This window comes from Branchiostoma floridae, chromosome 11 (assembly GCF_000003815.2).
Source record: "Branchiostoma floridae strain S238N-H82 chromosome 11, Bfl_VNyyK, whole genome shotgun sequence".
Classification (NCBI taxonomy): domain Eukaryota; kingdom Metazoa; phylum Chordata; class Leptocardii; order Amphioxiformes; family Branchiostomatidae; genus Branchiostoma; species Branchiostoma floridae.
In genome coordinates this window covers 927,175-939,619 of record NC_049989.1, presented here as the reverse complement: position 1 = coordinate 939,619, position 12,445 = coordinate 927,175, and the positions used below count along the sequence as shown (strand labels likewise).

General features: G+C 40.7%; 1 protein-coding gene across 1 annotated transcript in view; it reads left to right on the top strand.

Annotated features, from left to right (window-relative positions):
* Window positions 1–11,919, top strand: part of LOC118425449 (pre-rRNA 2'-O-ribose RNA methyltransferase FTSJ3-like) — a 22,280-nt gene extending 10,361 nt beyond the window's left edge. The window contains 8 exon segments of the mRNA XM_035834266.1: window positions 683–794; window positions 1,283–1,387; window positions 2,320–2,421; window positions 3,368–3,470; window positions 3,736–3,820; window positions 9,407–9,499; window positions 9,911–10,005; window positions 10,654–11,919. Coding sequence (XP_035690159.1) covers window positions 683–794; window positions 1,283–1,387; window positions 2,320–2,421; window positions 3,368–3,470; window positions 3,736–3,820; window positions 9,407–9,499; window positions 9,911–10,005; window positions 10,654–10,861 — 903 coding nt within the window. The 3' untranslated portion in view covers window positions 10,862–11,919.
* The last annotated feature ends 526 nt before the right edge of the window (window positions 11,920–12,445 follow it).

The following is a 12,445-nucleotide window of genomic DNA, read 5'->3' as shown; positions in this document are numbered from 1 at the left end:
TATATATATATATATATGTTAAAAATATATAATATATATATATATATATATATATACAGAAAAAAATTTTTTTTATATCAATATATATATATATACATACATATATATATATATATAAATATATATTTATATATATATATATATATATATATATATATATATATATATATATATATATATATATATATATATATATATATATATATATATATATATATATATATATATATATATATATATATATTTTCATCCAAAACAGAAATTAGGCACCTGCAAATTAAAGAGTAGACTGTTATACACTGATCATGCAAATTTATATCTGATTTTTGTGTGTGTTATATACTTATAAGCACAGTTGTGATGAAGTAACTTCTTCAAGCTCATCAAGAAATCATACATTATCATGTACCAATGGCTAACATCAATTACCATAATACTGCCACGTCTACTGTGATTTCTGAAGTGATACTGATTTGACAAATGATCAATGCATTACTGATGACAGATTGAAAATTTGATGTCCCTTGCTAGGGGAACAGGTTTTTGCTAAGGTCAGTCGAGTAGCCGGAAGCACAACATTTTTTCCTAGGCCTCATATACATGTTTGTGTGTGTACATGTATGAGAAATCAGAAAACATGGATTTGATGCAACATATGTGTTGACTTGTATTACACTTACAGGACATTTTTGCTGGGGTGACATCTGATGATGACGGTGATAATGATGATGATGATGATGATGATTTGGAAGACATGAGCCAGAAGGACACTGCCCACAAGGATAAGATGACTGGTTAGAATCTTCTGTTGGCATTCTTTTTAAATTCCCTCTAACTACTATTTTATTGGGTGATGTGCAGTATATAGTAAAAGTGGACTCATTCCTCAGCTAACCGACATCTATCGCACCAGTCATCCTTCAGTGAGACATTTAGAGCCGCATAAGAACTTTTATTCGGCCTGTTGGCAGGCTGGATAGAGGTTCTTACCTGTAGCAGTGCGGCTCCAGATGTCTCACTGAAGGATGACTGTGGTGCAATAGATGTTGGTTAGCTGAGGGATGAGTCCACTCTACTATACACTACTACTTTATTGGGTGATTTGCTGGATATTGTTATTCTGCCAACTCTTATTATTTAAAAGTTCATTAGCTAGTTGAGCTAACTTGTAGATCATGTCAAGTTGCAAAATGTAGGGACACACATTGAGTAGAATCATTCTACTAGACTCACTTCCACTGTTTTATTCTGTACAAAGTGTTATTTATCCTTAATTCCACAGAAGAGGGAGTCCAGAAGAAATCATCTGGAGTAGACAAACACAGCTCTGAGAGGGAGATGGCGACTGGGTCTAACAATGCAGACATTTCTGGCACTGATTCAGAAGGTACCAGGGGCAGATCCAAACATGACAAAACCACATAGAAAAGCTTACTTGTATATTTTGAATTTAAAGCACGTCTAACCCCCAAGGGATGGGGAACAACAGACATTAACCCGGATAGTGAGTGAGTGAGTGTAAAGTGCTTAGATAGATAGAAATTTATTGTGTGACAATTGTAACAGGACAATGTATGGCAATTTGAATATACATGGGAGTTGAACTATATACTATTGCAAATATCTAACAACTAATCTAGTCTAATGTAACAGTGTAGACAATCTACCAAAATTTAACATTTCCTTGTTATAAACACAATAATTACACTACCAATGCCACATAGTCTGAAAATAGGGCTGAAACAGTTTTGAAACAGTATTAAGTTTTGTTATTGGGTGGTTAAATGGCCTGAATAAAGATTGTTCACTGCTTACCATACTAGGCCCTGTTCATACTAAGCCTTTTAAATTGGAATCATGTTAGTCGCATACCATAGATACTTCTCACCATGATGTGATCACACACGACTAGTAAAAAAGTCGCGTCCAACAGCAAACTGGTTCGAGGGACATTCGGTACCCACAAATCTAGGAGTGGCTGTCATAGGATCTGCAAAATGTTCCAGCCAAGCTACCTAGTCACGGAAAATACCTCAATTGGTAATGTAGCTTTTTTTAGGGGCATCTCAGATGGAACATAAAGCGGAGGTCACACCTCGAGCAAATTTGATTCTAACTTAGGTTCTCTGCATTTTGTAGGAAGTTGCCACTGGACAAAACAAAAAGAAAGATTGGATAGGAGGAAATAAGCTTGGTGTGATAGAAACAAATTCTATGCACAAAGTCAACGAACATGTACATACATAGCAGGCAATACAGGCATAGCTTTACCTGTTTCCTTGTTGAAATCCACTACAGTAGTTTGTTTAATTTCCACAGACAGTGACTATGATGTGGATGAGACCATAGGAAAAGCCAGTCAGCCACCTGTCAACAAACCGAGACGAGATGGCTTTGAGGTTGTTTCTGATAATGGTGCAGGTGAGAAGCAGAAAAATGATTTTTCTCAGCATTGTTTGGTAGGTGTTCATTACACCAGTCCTGTTGTATTCTCTATTCAAAGATACTTTAATTGTGCTTTCTGTCAACCCCATACATGTAGAAGGTGATTCCTGGGGATAGATTAACCAATAGAAATGAAGCCCACCTGTACAGGGCAGTTTTCCTACTCAACGTTACGATGTACCCCATGGACTTATAAATTAAAGTAAACTGATTCTTTGATTGGTTGGTCCAAAGAAGACACTACAAAATGGGATTGGCACTATATTGGTTGCTGTGCAGGACTATTACTGATGTCTACCTGTACCTAACCTGCACTAGTTGTACTGGGTTTATATTTATATATATGTATTATGTTTTATGATGTGGTGGACTTTTACTAGCTGCATTGACTGTTACCTATGACTTATGAAGTATAAAAGAAATAATAGTTTCAGATTGTAGTACGATCAATAAATTCTGAGTGGTGCAGGTAAACATCGTCTGGTGAGGGTAATTTCCAACGTTACCTGCAACTGTGCAGGTACTAGTATGCGGAAAAAGGTATTTCTAGCCCTGATGTACATGTACCAAAACATTTCTCTGCTTAGAGTTTGGAAGTCAAGCTAATAAACACCACTACCACTTGTGGAGTAGCCCCATACTACATCATGTATAGTCACTGTGGCTCTTTGTGGCCCAAGGGCCATAGAAACATTAATTAGGACGTATACACTGTTCCGATATGTGATGGATTTTAACACTAAGTCTTGTTGAAATAGTGCAGGTACATGTACACGAAACCTTATCAAGTAACAAGTAAGTAACATGTAACGGGTACATGTATGCAGGGCTAAGACATGCTTCCCTACAAACCATACAATGTTTTGTACATTTTTGTATTCCTCTAAAATAAAAGCCAACATTTTCTTGTCTTGTCCTGTAGAAGGTAGGAAGAGGAAACTGGACCCGGAGGGACTTGCCTTGGGTGCACTGATTTCTACATCCAAGAAGAGGAAGAGAGACATTGTTGACTGGGCGTTTAACAGGTAAGGTTTGGCCACACAATTTATTGAACCAACAAGGGTTAATGTTACGTGGGTAATGGTCCTTCAGGAATCTAACTCTTAACGAAATTAGTTATTCACCATAATTGAAAACTACAAAGAGCAAAATTTAATAACGTAAGAATTGTTGTAAGTTGTTGTTCTTGCTAGATATAGTTTCTTGGTGCTTATGAATGGTAAAATACTTAGTCTAGATATACGAATGTTCAAGCAGCAATAGGTGTGTTGATGAGGATTTGTATTGCAGATATACATTTGATGATGAAGGCCTGCCTGACTGGTTTGTGAAGGAAGAAGTCAAACACAGTAAGAAGCAAGTTCCAGTCACCAAGGTACATGTACAAGGCTATGGTCCTTTACGTAGATATACAAAAATTAATGTACATTTGTAAGTCTTTTTACTTTTGCTAACTTAAAGACATTTTTTGGCAGCATTTGTGTGATATGCGTCTGTCTGTGTGTCAATACAATAAGTTAACATTGCCTCCATTGGATAGATTATCTAATAGGTTATCATGAGACTCAATTTGATTACTTTTTTTTGCCCCCTAGCAGCTTGTTATGGTGTTGTACAGTGGAGGCCGCTTAATTGCACACCCTATTTGCCAGTATATTTCGTGCAATTATCCGAATGGTGCAACAAAGCGAAGTTATTAAACTGAACCGCACCACCATGGGAGTTGGGGATTTCGTGCAATTAACAGAAGTGTGCGATTATCCAATGTGCAATTAGCTGGCTTCTACTGTAGTGAAACTTCTGTTTTTTTAAATCTTCTGATCTGAATATGCTACAGCAGATGCTCTTGTGCAAGACATACATTTGTAGGTTTGAGCCCCCTGTTAGCGGGAAATGCAGGGTTCTCTTCTTCGCAAGCTCCGAAGAGAACTACGTTTTCCGACTATTTCACAGACAAGTACACACACTGTTAGGGTAGTGAGCTCACCGTCACGAGTACGGTCGGGCATTTATTGACTCATCAGTCTCAACAACAGGACAACTTCTGTTATACACATCGGTTCATCAGTGTTAACAACAGTGTTAACAACTTCTGTTTACACATTGTTGTTCTCATATCTACGACTCCAAGCATGTCTTGCTACAAGCTGGCGACCGTTTATCCTGGTTGCCACATTGTTATAGTCAATATCGAACTGGACGGTTAAAACCGAGGCTCTGTCCAGCGGATGTTCAACGTATCCTGACTTGCATCTACCTCTGAAGTTACAGTAAGTCATCGGAAAGCTTATCGTTAACATAAGGCAACACATTGCCATAACAATGTTGCAAAATCAACGACATTGGCTATAAATAAGTACGCAGATACTTAAACATCAGCCAAGAGGGAGATATCCCACAATGACGCTTACACAACAGCATGAACAACACTGGGAGGAACAACACTCATGTCAGTAGGTCTAAGTTGCATACTTGCATATTAAACTTCAATTCATAACAGAACGTACAAGAGGCCAGTAAGCGCCACACAGGGGCTCAACTTTCACACACACATCTTCTGAATCCCACAAGCGGTTACTCTGTGAGCACAAACAATAGCGTAAGGGTTTGATCTCTCTCAAGATTTCTTAGAGACTAGGTTAAGTTACAACTGAGCTCAAAAGCTATAGCAGAAACAGACCATACAGTATAATTAACAACATGAGTGTCTTGAAGTCAGATATGTGAGGGTAGGGTTGGGTGGGAAATATGACCGTACTCAGGAAGGAGAAGCTACGAATGACCTACATGGGAGATGGGGGAAAGGTCAGAGGGTAAATGGGGTCAGAGGGATAAGCATCAGGGTAGGGGGACACGTGACTTGTCTGCTCAGCCGTCGGAAAACTTGAATTCTCTTCTTCGCAAGCTCCGAAGAGAACTACGTTTTCCGACTATTTCACAGACAAGTACACACACCGTTAGGGTAGTGAGCTCACCGTCACGACGAAAAAGGATAGAAGAAGGGAGAGGGGTTAAGAAGGGGGGTAGAGACTGGACGACAGAGGGAGAACAAGCCTGACGCTCAACAGTATTTAACTCACGGTACAAGTTGTAGTGGGCTAGTTAATATATAAGTTACAATCTGGAGGCTGGTGAGAACAGAAGGTGTAAAGTCTTTATAATGGCGTAAAAAGAGCTAAACAGCCGCCGTAAGTTCATGATATAAGGTAAGCCAAAGTTACACGGTGTTGGAACTGTTGACACCTCCTGGCGAGCTTTGGAGTTCGAGACATAACTTAAGTCCGTTCCGTTCGCGCATACAGCTCAAGGCGTTCGATTTACTAGTCGCGGGTAATCCATCAACGTCATAGCGATACAGTCCTGACTGGTGCGATGATCATGACAGGATTCAAGTTGAACCGTCCGGCAATTGTCTCATGTCAACCACGCATGACTGCCACCACAGGCTTCTCTTGTGTAGGTTAATGTCTCAATGATAATCCACGTACGGAGGGGCTCCATCCAAGTCCCGCCACACTTGTTGGTCCGTCATATTCATCAGGTACAAGTCCAACGTTCTCGGTTGAATGTAAGGCCAACCCGGGGGTTGTATCTCGTACCGGAAGTACATCGACCGCACAGGGGATGACACTTCTGGCAAAAACTTGAAGTACATCCACACGGGGGCTGCCACTTCGGTAAAGCCTCAAGTTCAAATCCACACGGGGGTAAGCACTAACAGTAAAGTTTCAACTGAGTCCTCACGGGGGACTGCACTCACGAGAGTGAAGTGTCTCCACACGGGGGAGCACACCTCAATTCACCTTCACGTACATTCACATGTCAGGGAAGGGGGAGGGGTTGTACCCACGACAGTGAAGTGTCTCCGCACGGGGGAGCACACCTCAAGTCACCTTCGCGTACATTCACATGTCAGGGAAGGGGGAGGGGTTGCATTCACAGCAGTGAAGTGTCTCCACACGGGGAAGCACACCTCAAGTCACCTTCGCGTACATTCTAATGTCATGGAAGCGGGAGGAGTAAAAAGGCATGGGGGTGAGGGATGCCGGGTGGGGAGGATAGAACAAGGCGGATGGTGGGAGGGAGAGGGGTCAGGAGGACAAAGTTTTCCGGATAATAGCAGGTAAGAGCAGCCTAACCTTCGGGTGAGAAAACATTCCGTCAAAACAGTAAACAGACAACGGCCTTGTAGGATGGTATAGAATAGCTGTCAATGTGTCTGTAAGAGTGATATCGATAACATTATAAACCGGAAGGAAGAACCTGTCAAATAAGGTATAGTCAGATACACCAAGGAGTTTCATTAAAATATATATCGCATCACTCCGTATACCTTGACAGCCGGCAATGGGCCTACAAGACAAGGCTGCTGTACAAGAACTCCTTGGAAGATCAGTCGGAAGATTAGTCCTACCAAGTGTCATGCATGTGCCATGCATATGTATCACACGAAAACACGCAAAACGTCAAGGAAGGGTGTTACACAGGTTTGTCGGGGGTTCTGCGAGAGCTAGAAGAGAAGAGGAATAAAAGGATATGTTCATAATAATTACCAGGTTCCCACAGGTGGGTGGTCTTGGATGAAAAGTTGTGGAGGGGAGAGTAAACAATCGTAATTGTAAGGAGGAAGTAGATCTAGACTGACGGTCATCATCACGGTTGGGGGTAGTGGGAAAGTGTCAGGGAAGTCTCCCGTTACTGGGCAATCACCCTCGTAAAGGGAAGAATGTGTGAAATAGCTGTGATCAAATTATACAGAGGCCAATAATTGGATTAGCAAGCACAGTACCGTAGATGTAGTAGAGTGTTACATAAACAACAATCACACAGAGTGCAGGCGAATTGTAGTATACAACGGGAGAACCTCGCGTCAAAGTCCTAGGTATGCGTCAGGAGATGGGGCTGGGTAAAGACGGGATTGAAGGGGACTTAGGGAAGTGGGTAGGATGGATAGAAAATGCTAGTTGTGGCAGAGGCCGGGAAAGGTCATACCTGCAGTGAGAAACCAATCGTCACAAAACAAATGTCAAGCCTGGTAGAATGGCCACAGGACAGAAGTGAATGTCTGCGTAATGTCTCAGTACAACAGCGGCTCACAAGGTAGACTAGCGGTATAAAAATCAAGGAAAGTCAAATCAAGGACATAATACTCTTCAGGCCAATGCACACGCAGATCCCTTGTTCTACATCCACTCCGTTTTCCTTCGTAGAATCTGCCGAAATTAGGACGGTCTGAAAGGCGTAAGTTAGAAAGGGCCAGAAAGGAGAACGAGCTGCAAGAAGGTACATGTATGATGTATGCATATCAAGAATGTGCACAGGGATATATATAAAGTAGGATCCACTCAGCTCTATCTTGTTGGCGATGTAGGGGCTAAAAACGGGGAGGAAGGGGTAAATTGAGATCAATTGTCGTTTATAAGGATCACCACGCTCCCAGGGATGGGTGGTCTGATGACACAATAGAGGGCAGTCTGGCAACTATTGTCACCGTGGGCGGTGAGGATGTGCGTTGTCACTGAGGGACGTCTCGTCGCTGGAAAATCTCTCATAAAGAAAGGAATGTGTGAAATAGCTCAATGAACAAAACCTGCTGCGTACATAAGAAGGCAAAAGATACCGCCATTTACCACACGAGACAAAAAAAAAACAAAACAGATGAAGCGCTCGTATCTGCAAAGAAGAATCATACGTATACATCAAGATAATAATAATAATAAAAAAAAAAATTAGCGTCAGCGTCCTGTGGAAATTAAAACGGGGCATCAAAGTTCTATGACCAAAAGTCAAAGTCGAGTAATACACACGATTGCAAGAAAACAGACATGTACATGCATACAAGGTAAGAGGGAGGGGGGACGGGATAAGGGGAAAACCTGGGATGCAGCACTTCTCGGCCAGCCTGCCTGGGGGAAGCTTCGCACGGGGATGGTCAAGTTGAGCCGGTCGGGCGGGGAGGTCGCAGCTCAGGACAAGGAATCCTCAGGGCTGCCGAGGTGAAGCACGCAGTTGTCACAGCAGAAGGGAGGCGCAAAACCAGCAAAATATCCATCCTGCTCCGGTCGGGTACATGGGGTACAGCTCGGCGTGGAGAATCCGGATCCAAGGCAGTACTCTTCACGGCTGAGCGACAGTTTCTGACTGAAGGTAACCCAGAAGCGTATCGAACTACAAGGCAAGAAGTAATCCAAGAGAATCCACACCGTATAGAGGCACGAGGTTGCGGTACGGGAGAAGAGGTCTCAAAACAGGTCCTTAGTACAAACAACGCAGACTAACAGAGGACAGGACACCATTATAATATAAACTCGACAAGTCAGGAGCTCAACAAAATATGACCGTACTCAGGAAGGAGAAGCTACGAATGACCTACATGGGAGATGGGGGAAAGGTCAGAGGGTAAATGGGGTCAGAGGGATAAGCATCAGGGTAGGGGGACACGTGACTCGTCTGCTCAGCCGTCGGAAAACTTGAAGTGTTTTTGAAAAAAAGTCCTGAAGGTTGACAGCATTTGGCACAAATATTAGGTCCTGGGAGTTTACTCTGACTATGAGTCAGGTTGCAGGAGTTTAGAAAAAGTATAAGGGGAAAAGATATGGAGTCAGTAAGGATTTTGTTACAGGTGAACAGTTTATGATGCTTTTGCCTATTAATTTATCATCAGACCATATTTGATGAATCAGGAAGCTATCTGAAAAAAAATGTTTATGCTGTGTTTTCTGCCCTGCTACAAAATGTAGGTTTGCTGAACATGAGTGCATTGTTACATGTGTTGATGAATGGTGCTCTAAAAACAGCAGAGTCATGCCAACATGTACGCTGTACTAAACTGTAATTTAATCTGAGGTTAGTTTTAGACACAAATAACGTTAATTCATTTCAGCCTCATGTAAGTAAAAAATTTTGCTGAAAACATCAGTGGAGAGAGAAAGTTCACATTTTTGTTGGTGATGTTTGTCAGGATATGGTGGCGGAGTACAGGGAAAAGTTGAAGGCCATTAATGCTCGACCAGTTAAGAAGGTAGCAGAGGCAAAGGCAAGGAAGAAGAGGAAGGTAAGAGTTTTACGCTGTTTAACTAGCAAATCGCTGCAGTAGCACACAATAAATGAAGGAATGCACAATAATATTGGTAGAAATGGTTAACAATGCTTGAACCTAACAATAATGTTGCAGTGTACACGTAAGACACAAATCTTCACAATGATGTACATGTAACGTTACCAAGTTCCCAGGTTATTCCAGTTCCTACAAATCTAACTTGAAGGAGTATACATGTAGACTTCATTTACTTCATTGGGTTTTTTGCTCAGGTGCTCCCAACATACAATCAATACACTGTGCATGTACAAGTAGCATTTATCATCATCATCATCAAGTAGTATTACCTCCTACTTGTCTATCCTATCTGTCCTGGTTCCTTAATTTAACATTCACCATCTGTAACAAATCTTTGATACTTTTAAGACACTGAAGCGACTGGAGAAAGCCAAGAAAAGAGCTGAGGCCATCACTGAGAGTGGAGACATGTCTGACAAGGAGAAAGTTCAGCAAATCAAACAGTATGTCGCCATACACCTTGTTTGTTCATTGATTGATATATTGTTGATTTATTTACCACATTTGTGGAAGGAATGGCATAACTTTTAAAGATGTCAACTCAGAGACCAGACTGTAAGGTTTGATCCACACAAGAAGAAGGAAGGACCCTGGCCCTAACAGAAGGTACTCATTTTCACCTGAGTGAAATGAGGAAAGTCATGTGAAGTGCCTTTCCCAAGGGCCAGTGATATATCAGTGGGTTTCAGGTCCAACATCCTGCCACTAGTCCACATGATATCTATACCATTAACCTAAACAGCACTCCTGTACATGCACTATGTATGTGCATGCCTCAAATAGATTGTGACAACATCTGTCAACAATACACTTGATTAATTGCATGCAAGTTTGATGACATTGTAGAATGATTGTGAAGTTTTTTAATCACCCCTTTCTTATTGTTTCATTTTTTATTGGCTTGTAAGTTGTTCTTGCAGTGCACTTTCTGTATATTCTACTAGTGGGCTTTCCTTTAATGGGCTGAAGTCTTCCACTTCTAAGTATCTGACTACAGTTCGAAGTATTATCAGAAATACAATTTAGTTGTTATCATTGCGACGTTTGTAATTAGAAGAAATAGTAAAAACGATTTTCAAACATTTTTTCAGGTTGTATAAGAAAGCTGGTGCACTTGGTAAGAAGAAGCCAGAGAAGACATATGTGGTTGCCAGGAAGTTTAACGCAGCCAAGAGACCGAAGAGACCAGCTGGGCTGAAGGGACCATACAGAGTGGTCGACCCTCGTATGAAGAAGGATGCCAGAAAAAACAACCTGAAATCTAAACAGTCTGGAAACAAGAGGGGCAGGAGAAAATAAGAACACTCAATAGATAGAATGTCCGTAACAACTTTGTTACAGTGATAAATTTAGAAGATAAAGTTGACATTCATGCATAAGGTTACTAATCTAAGTAAATCACACATTGTTTGGTAAATAGATTTCAGCACCTTTGGCAAGAGCTTGAGTGATTTTGACAGTTTAATCTTGCAGTTGAGTTGTGCATGTGACTGTTGTTCCCAAAGATAAGCTACAACTGTATCTCTTCTGTATCCCAACTGTCCAACAAGTTGACTTGCCTGATGATGAATGGCTGAGCATTAAGATATGATTTTTAGGCATTTTACAGATGGGACAGATCAGGGTTGAAATTAAATTCTCTATAAACCAGGTTGCTAATTGCACAACCTACATGTAAGTCCATTGGCGTGATTGCCCAAGGCAAATGGAGATCTTAATTGACGCAACAAAGGTACAGCTCCTTTCATAAGGTCTACAACAACTATAGACAAACAATTATATGAATTTCCTACATAAATCTGTATGAATGAGTATCAATATATCAACACGTTGATTCTAGAGTATTATTTACACTCGTCTGTTGGTTTTATTTACCCATTTGTACACTATATAAGGCTTATCTCCTCCTACATACATGTATATGATGTAGTTCAATTTATCCAGCGGACTGAACATATCAAATTTTTTTGAGCAGGCGGAAAGAAATGTGAACAGCTTTGAGCGTTTATCATAATGATTGTATTGTTAACCATACTAGTACATAACAGTGACGTTCACCTTGAATCTCATATGGCCAGAACCTCTGATCACAGGGATTCTTCTACATTCAGTTTGTGGCTGCAGATTGTTATCTTAGTAATTGCTCTCGTTCAAAATCATCCACTGTGACATCATGACAGGTACATGTATAGTCATTGTTTATTCTGATTGCCTGGTGGCAAGAATCAAGAGCTGGAAGTATGGTTTTTTGATGTTTCGTTGTTTGATAACATCAGATGAGTTATAGAGAAACTAATTTCTACCTAAGGCCACAGCAAGTAAATTTTATGGATGACATCCTCTGCAGACTGCAAAAATAGTGCGATAGGGCGGAAAAAAACAAGATGGGTGAGAAAAAACAAGATGGCTACATTTTCAAAAATAGGCACCATAAAGTTGTGATGAATGTTGTAACAAGAATTAAAGGGACAAAACATGGTATCAGAGACAACAAGGCATTCATTCCTGTATTCAAGACATGTACTGGTGTGGTAAAAGTGTCACACTAGTGTGGTAGACTGGCATCACCAACAAAGTTGGTAACAACACTCATGGCTTCCATATTGGTGTCACTTTTACAACTATCCAATAAGTTTCATTTCTACAAATACAGCCCTGGGTACCTCGCAAGTGTCACTTCTACAAGTACAATTATTAGCCTACAATACAACATATTTGCTCATTTTGGTACTTTATCGTCATGTTGACCATCCCTGCAGAAGAAAAAAATTCTTTTCTTTTTTTCTGAAATCAGGCGAAAATTAATGCGCGCGCTGATGTCATCCATAAAATTTACTTGCTGTGGCCTAACCAACAAAAAAATTGAGACCAAATTTTTCGCTG